Source organism: Protopterus annectens, chromosome 14.part0 (genome assembly GCF_019279795.1).
Source record: "Protopterus annectens isolate FY-2018-M chromosome 14.part0, PAN1.0, whole genome shotgun sequence".
In the NCBI taxonomy this organism is placed as follows: Eukaryota; Metazoa; Chordata; order Ceratodontiformes; family Protopteridae; genus Protopterus; species Protopterus annectens.
In genome coordinates, this window is record NC_056748.1 from 419,468,058 (window position 1) to 419,483,095 (window position 15,038).

General features: G+C 41.5%; 1 protein-coding gene across 1 annotated transcript in view; it reads right to left on the reverse strand.

Moving 5' to 3' along the window:
- EDRF1 (erythroid differentiation regulatory factor 1) overlaps nt 1–15,038 on the reverse strand; it is a 1,512,804-nt gene that overhangs the window by 1,016,717 nt on the left and 481,049 nt on the right. Inside the window, exon 11 of the mRNA XM_044055563.1 lies at nt 10,497–10,568. Coding sequence (XP_043911498.1) covers nt 10,497–10,568 — 72 coding nt within the window. The remainder of the gene's footprint in view (nt 1–10,496; nt 10,569–15,038) is intronic.

Genomic DNA, 15,038 nt, shown 5'->3' on the forward strand with positions numbered 1-15,038 from the left:
GGGGCCCCTACAAGCCTAGCCAAGAGTTTATCCCCAAAAGCAAAACCTCAGTCAGCACCTGTCGCCTTGTCAATGAGGGACAAAGGTAGAACCCCTGGGACAAATTTGTGCTTTCCCATCCATTCATCAAGGTTGCGCTTGAAGAGGGTCAGCGAGGTACTCTGACATGTATGGGAAGTATATTCCAGAGATGGGGCAGCCTCTGGGAGACAAACATGTCCCTCTAGCAGGTTTTGTTGATGCTGCATATTAGATTTAGAATTTTTGAGCGGGTAATGCGTGAGGAGTTAGACTTACAGATATGGAGCATCTCTAGTAGGGTAGGGTCTGATACTGCCTTGCAGGTGAGACACAGATCATCTCTGAGAAATCTGTACGATGCCAAGTAGAGTGATAGTGATTTCAGCCTGTCTGCATAGGACAGGTGTTGGAGGCCAAGGATTCTCTTTGTGAGGCCTTTCCAGTTGGTTCAGGTGTTTGGTGAGGTACATACCAAATGGGGTGTTATACTCAATTATAGGCCTAATGAGGGAGGAGTAGAGGGAGGTAATAACCTCCTTTTTCCCAGATGCAATCCCTTTACTTATGAGATGAACCATGTAAAAGGCTTTTCTGATCACGGACGCTACATGATGGTCGAATGTGAAATTGTTGTCAACCTGCGTATGAGTAGCCAGGTCTCTAACCCAGGTTGTGTGCTAAGGGGGTTCTTGTTGATGTGGTAATTAGTAGTGGCCATGTTTTTGACAAATGGTATGATAATACTTTTTTTGCGTTTATCTTAAGGCCATGACTTTGGTACCAGATATTTGTTGCTGAGAGACCCTCTTGCAGTATGTTAACATCATTTGGGCAGTCAATGACAGCACACAATTTAAAGTCATCTGCAAACTTGGTCAGCCATAGGCCCTTTGTCTTTGCTTGGACCTTTAAGAAGTAGATGCCAAACAGTAGGTGTCTCAGGACAGATCCCTGGGGAACACCACTAGTGACAGGTCTGCAGTCGGAGGTGGTGGCACCTATTTTGACCTTGTGGGTCCTATCAGTGAGCCAGTTGTCCACCCACCTGATGAGATAGGGATTTACGCTAAGCTGCTTTAGCTTTTCGATGATGCCCGAGTGGGGGATTGTGTCAAAGGCCTTGGCCAGGACAAGGTAAGCTGAGTGTACTGGCTTTCCTTCATCCACGGCCTTGGTGACGGTCTCAAAGAAGTCAACCAGGTTCAACAGGCAAGATCTGCCCCTGACTAATTCAAACTGGGTGGGGTTAAGTGCTTGGAGATTGCCTATGTCCTTGTTTATGAGATCCATAATAATACACTCCATGGCTTTACAGATCAGACTTGTCAAGCTAATGGGGTGATAGTTTCCAGGGTCAGTAGTAGCACCACCTTTGTGCAAGGGGATGACAATAGCAGTTCTCCACTCTGCTGGAATGAAGCCTGTAATTAGGGCTGTGGCTGAATAGGGTGCTTAATGGCGAAACTAGTTCTTGCTGGAGATGATGCAGGATGCAGCCTGGGATACGATCAGATCCCATGGAAGATGTGTTCTTTGCCTTGGATAGGGCCTTTAACACTTGATCTATGGAGATGTGAGGTGTGGGACAAGTATCGGGGATGTTGAATGGACCTTTGGGGGGATGGGGGTTGAAATTTGCACTGAACCTATAAGCTGGTAGGTTGGCTAATCAACAGGATCAGTGTAAATGGTACTGTTAAGTACTAATTGGGAACAAACCTGGGCTTTGCCATGGAGGTTCCTGACATAGCTGAAGGCTTTGTGGTTTCCTTTTGTTTTGGAGGCTAGTTTGAATTCATAACTGGCTTAGGAGGTTTTTTACTAGTGGTCTAATTTGCTTGTTGAGGCTGAGGAGGGAGTTTTTCCAATTTGGAATTTGTTCCTTTTTACCCTTGGACAACAGTTTCTTCCTTTTGTCGTAAAGCCTGTTGATAGAGGATGTACACCAGACAGGTTTGCGTTTCCTTGAGGAGCAGGTTTTAGTTCTGTTGGGTGTGGTTGAGAACATGCAGTTGCACAGGTGTTTGCATACTGCACTGGTGTACTGTTCAGCATAGTTGTCTGCATCCTCTGATAGGGGGGCGGTAGTATGAAGCTAGTGAAGTCAGCTTTTGAGAATTTTTTTGCCTGGTTATGGCTGGGGGGGGGGGGGGGTCCATGGGATAGAAACTTCAAATGAGACAGACCAATGACCTGATCTCACCAGGGAAGAACATACTATAGGAGTGGTGCAGTGGTCACTCTTGCTGGTGAGAAGTCCAGAACATTATCTCCCCTTGTGGGGGATGAGACAAGCTGGTCTAGTGTTAGAATTCAGGAAATGTGTGGTAATACAAAACCTTCTATTCTAGCAACTTTCTAAAATTATATAAGCAATATTTAAAATGTGTCCCTGGTTTTGGGCCTTTGTCTCCTCCCCATAAATTTAGTTTTTTTCCAGATGTCTTGTGCTACAAAGTTGAGAAATATGGTTGAGTGTCAAGTGCATTTTACAAGGAGCTGAGCTGAGAGCTTCAGGGGAAGAGAAGTTTAGTGCTGCTTATGCAAACTCTGTTTACAGGGTGCAATTGTCGCTGAGCAAATGATATCACTACTATGCAGAAGTATTTAAAAGCATTGTTAGTAGCACAACAGTTAGTGTACGTGTTTTTGATGGAAAAGGATGTGGGTTCTACTCCCACAGTATGTAGAGGGATTGCTGATACTGTCTTTTATCCAGTTCAATTATATGTTTGATTATCCAAACAGCTTGATTATCCAAACTACCCTAGGTCCCAATTAGTTTGGATAATCGACTCTCTACTGTACATGAGCCATGAACTGAAATACCTTTGCAACTCTAATATCATACAAAAAAAAAATATATATATATATATATATATATATATATATATATATATATATCTATATATATATATATAGGTTCATAGGTTCATACTAGGCTATCTGCCCAAGGGCATTTATAAGCCTAGCCCATAGTTATTTGGCATTCGCCACCCCTTTAGTTTGAATAAAACTATGCCTATTATTTTGCTGTGCCTCTGTCAAGCAGTGACACTGAAGTAGTCCCTGGGGTATATCTGCGATCCCCCATCCATTGGTCAAGATTCCTCTTGAACAAGGCCAGCGAGGTGCTCTGCCTCACATGTACCGGGATTTTGTTCCACAGCATAGGGAGTCTCTGGGTGATGAATCTGTCCCTCCAGCACGTTCTATTAATAACCGTGTCAAGGTTTAAGTCTCCCGCCCTTGTGGTTCTGAGGGATCTAGATTTTTTTGAGGTGAAGCATATTCATCAAATCAGGGTTTGACATGGCCTTATATGTCAGGCACAGGTCACCTCTGAGCAAGCGGTATGAGACTGAATAGAGCTGGAGTTCTTTCAGTCGGGCAGCATAAGACATTTTTGAGACCCTTTATCCTTTTGGTGAGGAACTTCTGGGGCCTTTCCAGCTGCTGCAGGTGTCGGGTCAGATACATTCCGAATGGGGCATTGTACTCAATCATAGGTCTAATGAGTGATGAGTACAGAGGGACGATGACCTCCCTTGATCTAGATGTGAATCCCTTCATGATCAGGTGGGCAATGTAGAAGGTTTTCCTAACCACTTTAGCAACATGAGTGTCAAACGAAAGGCTACTGTCAACCTGGGTCCCCAGATCCCTGATGACTTCTTCTGTGCTCAGTGGATTGCCACCTATATGGTAGCTAGGGGTAACCTTGTTTTTCCCGAAGGGTATGACTATGCATTTCTTGGCATTTAACTTTAGGCCATGGCTCTGGCACCAGTTATCCGTTTCTGTGAGGCCCTTCTGAAGGATATCTGTGTCAGATGTGTTTTCGACTATGGCGCCCAGTTTGCAGTCATCTGCAAACTTTGTCAGCCATAACCCTCCTGTGTTTGCTTGTACTTCAGAAAAGTAGATGCCGAACAAGAGTGGACCCAGGACTGATATATATATATATATATATATATATATATATATATATATATATATATATATATATATATTATATATTTAAATATTGATTATATATTTTTAACAAGTGTGTCAACTTTTGTGGTTGTAGTTGTGTATCTGTTCTATTTGTAAAGCAGTTGTAGTAGTGGACCACTACTGTACATACATTTTGAAGGGGTTTACTTTTCTCATTGACCTAAATTTTGTACAGCTGAATCTACACTGAAGTATGTTTTAATTTTTTTTAAATATTGGTGAATAACCTTTGAGAAGAAATGAAATGTAGTACTTAGAGTGGAGCACAGAAGAGGAAAAGAGCTGCATAGGAGGAGAAAATGCACAAACTTCCAAAATTAACATCTGGTCAAACCCAGGTGCAACATCAGCCACTAATACTGCTCCCTGAAATATAGCATCCACAACTACATCCACTCCTGCATTCAGTCACCCAGTTCTAGCAGACATACTAATGGTATCATTACCTGTTCCTACTGCTGGGAATATTCCACAAGAGGAAATATCCAAATCTATAACAGTAAAGGACTTTGTGATCCAAGTCAAATTCAGGGCAATAGAACATAAACGATACTAACACAGTGAATTACTGGATTTGTAGTGGGCTGTTGTCATGTCAGAATCAAGACAGCAGAGTATATAAAGGAGCTGGAGGAGAAAATACTCAGACAAGGCATTTATCCAAGAATGTGTTCAACCATCAACTGCGGAATGGCGAGTGTGTAAAATCTGAATGACCACTCTATTCACCTTCCCAAGGTCATTTGTACTGCTTTGTATGCGTCTGTTATCCAAGACAGAGTCTCCCCTTTGCTACATCAGGCTTCAATGACTAGAAATACGACATGTTATTATTGAACATGAAAATGGAGAAGAACATCGTAAGTGCATGATGGCATATTTGATCCGACATAAAGAAACTGATTCTTTGTTACTTGAATATCACCGCTCAGAGCAGGAGTACTGGCATAAAGTGTTGATACATGTGGTTTCTGTAATCCCCTTTCTTGCCTCTAGAGGTTTGCCATTTCACAGAGAACATAAAATTATTGGGTCAGCAAAAAATGGAGACTACTTAGGTATTCTAGAGCAGTTGAGTGAATTTGACCCTTTTTTTGGAAGAACATCTGAAACTGTATGGAAATCATGGAAAAGGGAACCCATCAATATTTATCAGTGAACATTTGTGAGGAATTTATTGAATTAATGGGACACTGTTTTTTTTGAGCTATTCTTTAAGAAATAAGACAAAGTATTACTCAAGTGTGGATTCCACTCCAGACATCTCGCACACTGATCAGCTGACATTTACTGTCTGGTACATTCAAGGATGTGACTATGGAACATTTCATTAAGTTCATCCCCATCTTTTCTCATGGAGCAAAGAATGTAGCAGACACTGTTGTGGATTTCCTTAATTAAAACAAAATTCCACTATCAAATTCCATGGTCAGTCTATGATAATGCCTCAAATATGTCTGGAAGCTATACTGGATTGCAAGCATGGATTCATCAACTGAATGAGTTCACCACCTACGCCCCCTGTGCTGGACACAGCCTGAACTTGCTGAGTGTAAAAGCGGCAGAGTGTTGTCTACAGACTGTAAAAATCTTTAACTTTGTTCAGTGTCTGTATTCCTTTTTCTCTGCTTCTACATATTGATGGAATGTTCTGACATCATCTTTAGGAAAAGATGTGGTCAAGCAGCTGACACAAGATGGTCATCACAGTTTGATGCTGTTCATGCTCTGTATGGTGGTTTTGAGAAAATTAAACATGTACTGGATTCTGTATTAGCCAACACTGAACAAGCAGTGAACACAAGGCTAGAGGCAAAAAGATTGAGCGAGAAAATGGTGAACCTGGAAACGATCTTTCTGACAATTCTTTGGAATGACATTCTTGAAAAAGTGAAAAAAAACAAGCAATGTCCTGCAGTCAGAGGATGTGAACCTACTTGTTTCCATGAATCGTTTTGAGTCTCTCAAAGCCTATCTTCAGGAAATTAGAGGCAAATTTAGTGAATATGAATTAAAAGCCAGGAGTAGGAATCCAGATTCAGATTTTAGCTATGTGAAAAAATGGGAACAAAAGCAAAGTGTGCATCTTACTTGATATGACGGATCAGAAGGAGAAGTACTTCTCACTACAAGTGAAAAGTTCAAGGTAGAAACATTAATTTCTGTTCTGAATCATCTTATCTTTGAGCTGACAAAACATGCAGAATCTTATTCGTTGACTGGGAATCTGTTTTTCTCTTCAGTGAATTGAAAACAACTGGTTCTGGTGAGCTAAATGAAAAGTGTGAAAATCTGGCTAATGTGTATCACAAAGATCTTGATTATGCTGACCTTTTAGATGAATGCGCTCATGTCAAGCACTAAATTGTTGTTGGTGAAAATTGTAAAACTCTCCCTGCACTGTACAGAAAATTTTCAGACAACTTGAAACCTGTATTTCTCAATGTTGAAATTGCACTCGTAGTACTCATGTGTAAGATGGTTACCAACTGTGCAGGAGAACGTTCATTTTCTAGACCGAAAATTGTAAAAAAAAATCAACTTCACAGCATAATGGGGCAGCAGCATTTGAACTAGCTTTCATTTATGTGTATGGAAAATGACATCCTCAAGACCATTGACTTCAAGCCAATTATAAAGCAATTCTGTGCAAAGAAATTTCGCAAACGTTTATGTTGAACAATTTATTAATAATAAATATTTCATAATTTCATACTGTGCCATCTGTATGGTTTACTAGTTGCAATATTAATTTGTTACTGGCTAAGGCTCTTGCCACCCCTATAGTGCCTTTTTTAGGCAAAGTTCAAAGGACAAAACCACCACCGTAACCGGTACAAGCATGCAAAATCTGAAGGTAATGCTACTCAATGCTAGAAGTCTAAACCTCAAAATGCACTCTCTCGAGGCACTCCTAAAAATGGAGAACATAGATATCGATATCTGTGCAGTAACTGAGACCTGGTTCAAGGCTCCAGAGAGCACCCCTGCAATACCAGGCTACAACTCTTACCACACTTTTTAGCCACCAAACCAGGACTGAAACACTAAAGGTGGAGGAGTGTCAATATTCACCAAGGATATTCACACCACCAGGCTAGTTGCCCAAAACAATGCGTCTGAAATTCTCCAGGTGTAACTAACACTAGGTAAGACTGCAATCCAAATTGTAGCCTGCTACAGATCCCCCACCATACCCCAAGATTCTCACTACACCTTTCTAAACATACTGCAAAATATTAAGATAGAACCAAACACCCTAATATTGGGTGATTTTAACTACCCTGCCATTAACTGGGAAAACTACTCATGTACCAACACCTTTGGACAACGGTTCTTGGAATTCATAAATTCCAATGCCCTGAATCAACTAATCCATAGTCCCACCAGGGGCTCCAATATCCTAGACCTGGTCATTACCAACATGGGAAATCGATGCTCCACACCTATGGTCACCCCCTCGTTAGTCAGCTCTGACCATAAGCTAATCACCCTTAACATCCACATCCCACCCCCCAAGTAAGGAAACCCCATAAAAAACTTCTCCAAAGTCAACTTCATGCTACTCAAGTCAGAAGTGACAAACTTCATGACACCCATGCAGAAGGGAACTGAAAGTTCAACTGCTGAATCCTACACTAAGGCACTGTACGAGCACGTCCACTCATGCATGAATCGTGCCATCCAAAATAGAACCAAGATGCTCTCATCCAAAAAAAGGAAGCCAATCTGGTGGTCCCCTGCCATAAACAAACTTTACAACAAAAGGATGAAACTGTTGCAGAAAAGAGGAAAATCCCAGGATGCAAAAAAACTCTCTTACCAGCCTCAGTAAGAAACTGAGATCCCTCATAAAATCCTCCAAAGCTAGTCACAAAAATAAAATTGCCAAAGTTTCCAAAGACAACCACAAGGCATTCTATAACTATGTCAAGAATCTAAATGGCAATGCTCAGATCTACTATGAGCTAAAACAGAATGGTATTAAATATACTGATCCCAAGGATATTGCCAATATCCTGGCAGATCGATTCAGTGCCAACTTCATCCCCCTCTCACCCCCTAAATGTCCCATCTCACTACTGGAAGATTGCCAAATTCCGGTAATAACGGCCACACAGGTAAAAAAACTCACTCTCCAAAGCTAAGAATACAGCATCCATGGGACCAGATGACATCCCGGGTGTGTACTACATGAACTACAATATGAACTGGCACCTCACCCACTGCCATGTTTAATCATAGCCTCACCTCAGGTTTCATGACCACTGAGTGGCGCAGAGCTACAGTTATCCCACTCCACAAGGGGGGATCCATCTTGGATCCAGGAAACTACTGTCCCATCAGTCTGACAACCCTTATCTGCAAGGCCATGGAGCGTATTATCATGGAACGTATAAACAAAGACATTGGCAACCTTCAAACACTGGACCCCACCCAGTTTGGGTTCGTGAAGGGCCGATCTTGTTTCCTGAACCTGACTGACTTCTTCAAATCAGTCTCCAGAGCCATGGACAAGGGTAAGGTGGTCCAGACAGCCTATCTAGACCTTGCCAAGGCCTTTGACACCATCCCCCACTCTGGAATCATAGATAAACTTACTAAGCTGGGCATTAATCCCTGCGTCACCCAATGGGTTTCTAACTGGCTTATTGACAGAACCTACACTGTAAAAGTAGCAGACTCCAAATCCAGCTCCAGACAAGTGACAAGTGGAGTACCTCAGGGTTCAGTCCTGGGACTGCTCTTGTTTGGCATCTACTTCTCTGAAGTACAGGCCAACACTAAGGGACTCTGGCTAACAAAGTTCGCAGATGACTGCAAACTGGGAGCCATTATTGAATCCCCAAATGATGTGGATACTCTACAAAAGGGCCTTACAGAAACAGATGCTTGGTGCCAGAGCCATGGGCTCAAGCTCAATGCCAAGAAATGTATAGTTATCCCCTTTGGGAAAAAACATGCACCCGTGAATTACCATATAGGTGGCAGTACACTAAACACTGAAAGTGTGATAAGAGACTTAGGGACACAGGTGGACAGTGGTCTCACCTTCAATAACCACATCGCCACAACAGTCAGGAAATCCTTCTATGTGGCACACCTCATCACTAAGGGCTTTTCATCCAGAAAAAAGGAAGTCATTGTCCCACTGTACTCATCCCTCATTAGACCCATTATAGAATACAACGCCCCGTTTGGTATGTACCTCTCAAGACATCTGCAACAACTAGGAAGGCCGCAGAAATACCCCAACTAAAGGAATCACAGGCCTAAAGCAGATGCCCCATGCTGACTGCCTTAAACTCCAGCTATACTCTGTCGCATATCGTCTACTCAGAGGCGATCTCTGCTTAACATACAAGGCCATGTCAAACCCAGAGCTGTTGGACATGCTACACTTAAAGAAATCCCAATCCCTCAGAGCCACACACTCCAGGGATCTAAACCTTGTCATCACAATAAACAAAACATGCTGGAGGGATAGGTTCCTGACCCAGAGACTCCCCCAGACTCTGGAACAGATTGCCCATACATGTCAAGCAGAGTGGCTCTTTGGCCCTCTTCAAAAGGAACCTTGACAATTGGATGGGAGAAAGGAAATTCACCCCGGGGATCACATCAGTCACCCTGCTAGACAGGGGTCCAGGGAAGTAAACAGTGTGAGAAGAAATAGCCAGGAAATTGTTACAGCTAGGCTTGTATAGGCCCTAGGGCTGATAGCCTAGTACCAACCTATGAAACTATGTTGAAATTTTTGTGCTTTTCAAGGTTCATATTATATTGTTCAAGTGTTTAGGTTGACTAATCTTTGCTGTACAGCATGTTTTTTAATGTTTAAAGACCGATTTTGTTGGAAGTATCAATAAATATATGTTTAACTTTATTGGCCATTTTCATTTTTAATTCTGTGAGTGGTTGTGCAGGTAGGGGCCCTAGTTCACTGCTTTGCCCGGGAGCCAATAATGCTGTTAAGACGGCCCTGATGGCGAAGACAGATATGTAACCGACAATGGGTACTGGAGGACTGAAACCACCACAAAAACGAATTTGACCTAGGTTTCGTCTTTACTTAGACTTCTTCTTCTGAAGAAGTCTAAATAAAGACGAAACCTAGGTCAAATTCGTTTTTGTGGTGGTTTCAGTCCTCCAGTACCCATTGTCGGTTCCATTTTCTTTCGTTTGGAAGACAGATATGTGACCACAACAGAAGAGTAAAAGCAGTCCCTCTGTTTTCATATGGACTGCATGTCTAATTTCATCATTCATTACTTGAGTGCCATGATGAAGGGATATAATCACAATGCGAAAAAATCTCACTTGTATTAATGAAAAGTTGGAAGAGTTTAATTTAGAATCTGGTTCAGAGAGTATCAGATGTTTTCACCTTGTGGTGAAAACACATGTCCCTCAAGCCAAACATTTAGAAAAATGAACATTACATTTTGAAAATAAAAATGAAATCGCCAACTTACCTCAAGGACATAGCCAAGAATGAGTCTACAACGTTCTTCAGTGTCATGACAAACTGGAAATGCACAGCTAGACTAAGAAGATAAATAAGATAGTCTTAAGAGTTTGCAAACATTTAAAAATAACTCACTGCTTTATAAAACTGAAAACATTTTTTCGTCATTACTTTAACACTAAGAAATGAACATGCAGAGCAGAAAACATTGAAAACTACAAAGTCCATTAGCATAACAACAGTCATGAGGAAAGTCATGGAGAAACTCCTGAGAAAAAGGCTGGTAGCATAAGCATTTGTAGAGGACAACAATCTCGAGGACAGTAACTAGGGGTACTTAGCTTTGTAGAAGACTTCTGTTCTGGATTCGGAATGAAAATCTCAGGAGTCAGCCGACCGGCACTTGCGAACTGCTTTTGCTTTGGGCACCGCGTGGCAAGAAAGACTGAAGAAAATAGCGTCGGCTGCATCTTATATACCCCTGTCGCACTGACATCAGGGAGGAGGCGACAGCAACCGACGCCGGACCAAGACTTTGGAACTCAGGCTGACTGGGGAACCGCCTGACGGCAGGATAACCCAAGTGTAATGACTGCAGCAGTGTAACACGATGAACATCTAGCATGGATTCACAGCTAGCTTGTCAAATCTGATCCATTTTTTGTTTTTAATCTATGTTGCACATAAACTTGACAGAGGAGTAGCAGAAGACAGTCTACCTGGACTTCAGTAATACCTTTGTCTCTGTCCAAAAAGGCTTACAGGAAAACTGCAAGGGTTGGGAGGTAGGGCAAAGTTGAAGAACTGGACAGCTGCATGCTATAATGATAGGAGACAGAGGGTTATGTGAAAGAGACAATGAAAAGGAAAATAGAAGGCACTAGTGGAGTAGCAACGGTTCTCTCCTTGTTCCAGTACTCAAGTGCATTTATCTTGGACCTACCTGAAGGAATAAAGAACAAGATAATCACCCTTTACTGATGATGTAAACACAGATGGAGAGGTTAGGGATAGTGGGGAGAGTCCAATGAAGTATATGAAAAGACTGAGCATGGGGGCAGAAAGATTAATTGGAAATAAATACGAAGTACTGCACTTAGGCCATGGCAAAAGTGTTGTGAAGCATCTAATTGAGGATCTGAACCATTAGCAACAAAGAAAAAAAACAGGTTTGGGGGTGCTGATCACATGTGGACTTGACCACTGGGAAAAGAAAAAGCACTGGCAGCAACAAACAGAATGCTTGGGTGTATCCTGTGGGAGGACAGAGTCCAGGAAAAAAAAGAGGTAATGTCTCCACTCTACAGGGTCTTGGTCAGATCACACCTTGAGTGTTGTGTGCAGTTCTGAAGGAAATATAAGGAAAATGACATCAGGCTGCTGAAGAATTTCAGAGGAAAGCTACCAGAAAGATCTGCAGAATGTAAACAAAGGAATATGACCATAGGACACAGGAGTTAGAGCTCTTTTCATCCAAGACCAAAAGAGAATGGAGGGAGGGAAAGTTACTATTGCATAAGGCCGTGTGGGGGCACTGAAGATTGCGGGGACACACTACTCCTTGTATCCCAAGTACATCTTTATACAGAAGTGTGTGCAACTATAGAATGGACTACTGGAATTGGTAGTGGGCAGGGAATGTACAGAAGCAATAAGGAGGGATAGGAGAGATGGAAAAAAGGTAAAGATGAAGGCAAAGATGGAAAAAGGGTAAAATGTTAACTCACAAGAATATAGCAGACAGGCATATTATCTCCTTCAGCATCAATCAAATATACTGCAATATCTATATAAAACATAAGAAGAGTGCCATTCAAGTAATTAGCTTTCATGCATCTATCCACCCATTTTTACTTACTCGATTTTATGCTTTGAGAAAAAAACAGGGGAGACTCTCTGGTTCACAGCCATTAATACTATGACGCACCAAAATGGGGCAGAAAAGTTTTGCCTTCTCATCATATGATGTACTACCTTAAGGCAGAAATGAAGGGCTTCTTTCAAAATTGTTCTGTGAATAACCTTTTCACTATGGGTCACTGAATATTAAAACCCCTGATGATCAGAATCACCAAACTGTAATCCCTCCCCAAAAAAAAAAAAAAATTAAGACTTTTTAATTTTGCAGGGAGGCAAGCCCCCAAACTTACATATACCAACTCCACAATTGTAGAAGCTCGTAGGGAGAAATTACTCCAAATAAGGCATTACTGCCAGCAGACTTAAAATATTTCAGACAATGATCTCCTATGGAGGCAATCCTAACTTCACATCTTAAGCTGCAGTGAGAAAGTACAGTTGTATAAGTATACGTACAGTATAAGCAGAAGCTTTAAAATATTACTGTAGTAGCCTAAACTCTGAATGTACCCGTAAAGACAAAGTGAAAAGACATGGGCCTTCAGAAGCCAGGTAACTGAAACACTGGTATGTCTTTAAGGGATTATTTGCATATATCCCATGGGCCTCCACTACAGGAGGTTTAAAGGCATTACACAATGAAAATTCTAGCTTGTCTGGGTTTTTCTTGGAGTTTTTATATATGGGTCTTATCCCCTTGTACAGGCCAGTTTATCAGTGCTTTAAGTGCTTTCCACGTGTGCTAACTGCCAGGTGCTCATGCAGAACCCCATATAAAAGGCAGTGGGAGCATCAAAAGCTTAATATTTGTTGCCTAGGAGGGAGGGAAGCAACAGCCCGAACACTTATGTTAGGAAACAAAGCCAACAATAAACTATATACATGAAAAGTTGAAAAACAATCACTCCGTGGCAACAAGAAAAAGAACACCAACAAGAAAAAAAGAGTTGGAGGAAGGGATGGCTACTACAATGGTGACCTAAAACACCTACTGTTACAGTAGGTTTACTTATACAACTACACTATGTTCAATGCATACATAGTACAACTGTGAAAGGCACACTTACTCATAACAGTAGACATCTGAATTCCTCACTGCTGCAGTAGTCTTTAGGCTATACGAGTCATTTCCCTGCCCACAAATGTCCAGCTTCATAAAGCTCTCGCTCCCCATACACCTTCACTCTGACTGCTGACTGACTAGTCCCAAAAAGGAAAAACAACAGAGTGAAGATTTCTTCAATACATTCTTGGCCATAGAGAGAGAGAGAGAAAGGCCCAACAATTCTGAAGCAAAAAAAAAAAACAACACAAATATATAAACTAGAAATGTAAAGAACTCACATTTTCTATTCCAACTGCAAGAATGCAGCAGTGAGGAATTCGGACATCTACTGTTATGAGTATGTATAACTTACACAATTGTACTATGTTCATCATTCCCACTGCTGCAGTAATCTTTTGGCTACATGTGTTGTTTACCCAAGCTTATCCAACCTGGAAGGAGGAAGGATATGGATCATGAAGCCCCTGGAGAATGATCCTGGTAATTCTTGCTTTGGACATTCAAATGAAATTCAGTTTGTAATGCTTTGTTTATACACAGGGCCATGTAGCTACCTCTAGAATGCTTCTAGAATCTACCCCCTATCCAGTATTGCTATTGAAGCAAAGGCTCTAGTATTGATACTGGCTGGAATGGATTTGCCATGGTGAGAATAACAAAACCAACAAGTAAGAACAATCACTTGAAAACTGTTTGTTTAGACACAGTATATGTCTGTTTTTGTCCCTTGATAAGAAATAGGTTAACACCTTTTCTAATGGACTTAGTTCAGTCAAGATAGTACCCAACCAGCCTGTGCACATCCAGATTATGCAGAATCCTTACTCTCGAGTTTTTAGGTTCTGAGTTTAAAGTCACGCAGGTAGGTGTGTGTGTGAATGAGTGTACCTTCTTTGAAGGCTGGGCGTCAGGCTGGCAACTCGGCACCGTAAAATCCCCTGCCAATCATTAGCAGACCGGAGTTCCACTGTGGTGACCCCTAACTGGGAAAAGCCAAAATAAGTAGAAAACTAGGAGATTGATGGCTTGATTCACACTAAACTATGAAAACACTTGGGCATAAGAGGGATTTGTTATTAATGTTACCCTATGTCTGTGGAACATGAGTTAAGGTTCATGAGACCATGCAACTCATACTTTTCTTGCAGATGAAAGAGCAATGATGAGTACAGTTTTCCAAATTAAGAACCTTAAATCAGCTTGATAGGCAGGTTCAAAAGATGACACGGTCAACTCCAACAAAAAGCTGAAATACTAAGGAAGACCTACCTGTTTATGAGGTCTCGGGTGTAAAACTTCTTTCAGAAATGCTTACCACAAAAATAGAAGAGTAAGATCTATGAGTAGACATGTTGAAATGGCTGCAAGATGAACCTTTATGTAAGAATAAGAGAGAATGGGGAAAGTAACTCAAATATTTGAGCACCAGTGGTACAAAATCCTTCACAGGTACCAGGTTATTGGCTAAGCACCAACTAAAAAAAATCACTTCCACATAGGTTTATTTGGTTTCTTTTAGTACCTGCTGCACATCCTCATGAAATAACTGCCTACCAACTATTACAACTGAATCATCTTGGTAGCCAGATGAAGTTGTTTGAGAATGGGGTGCATCAAACTCCC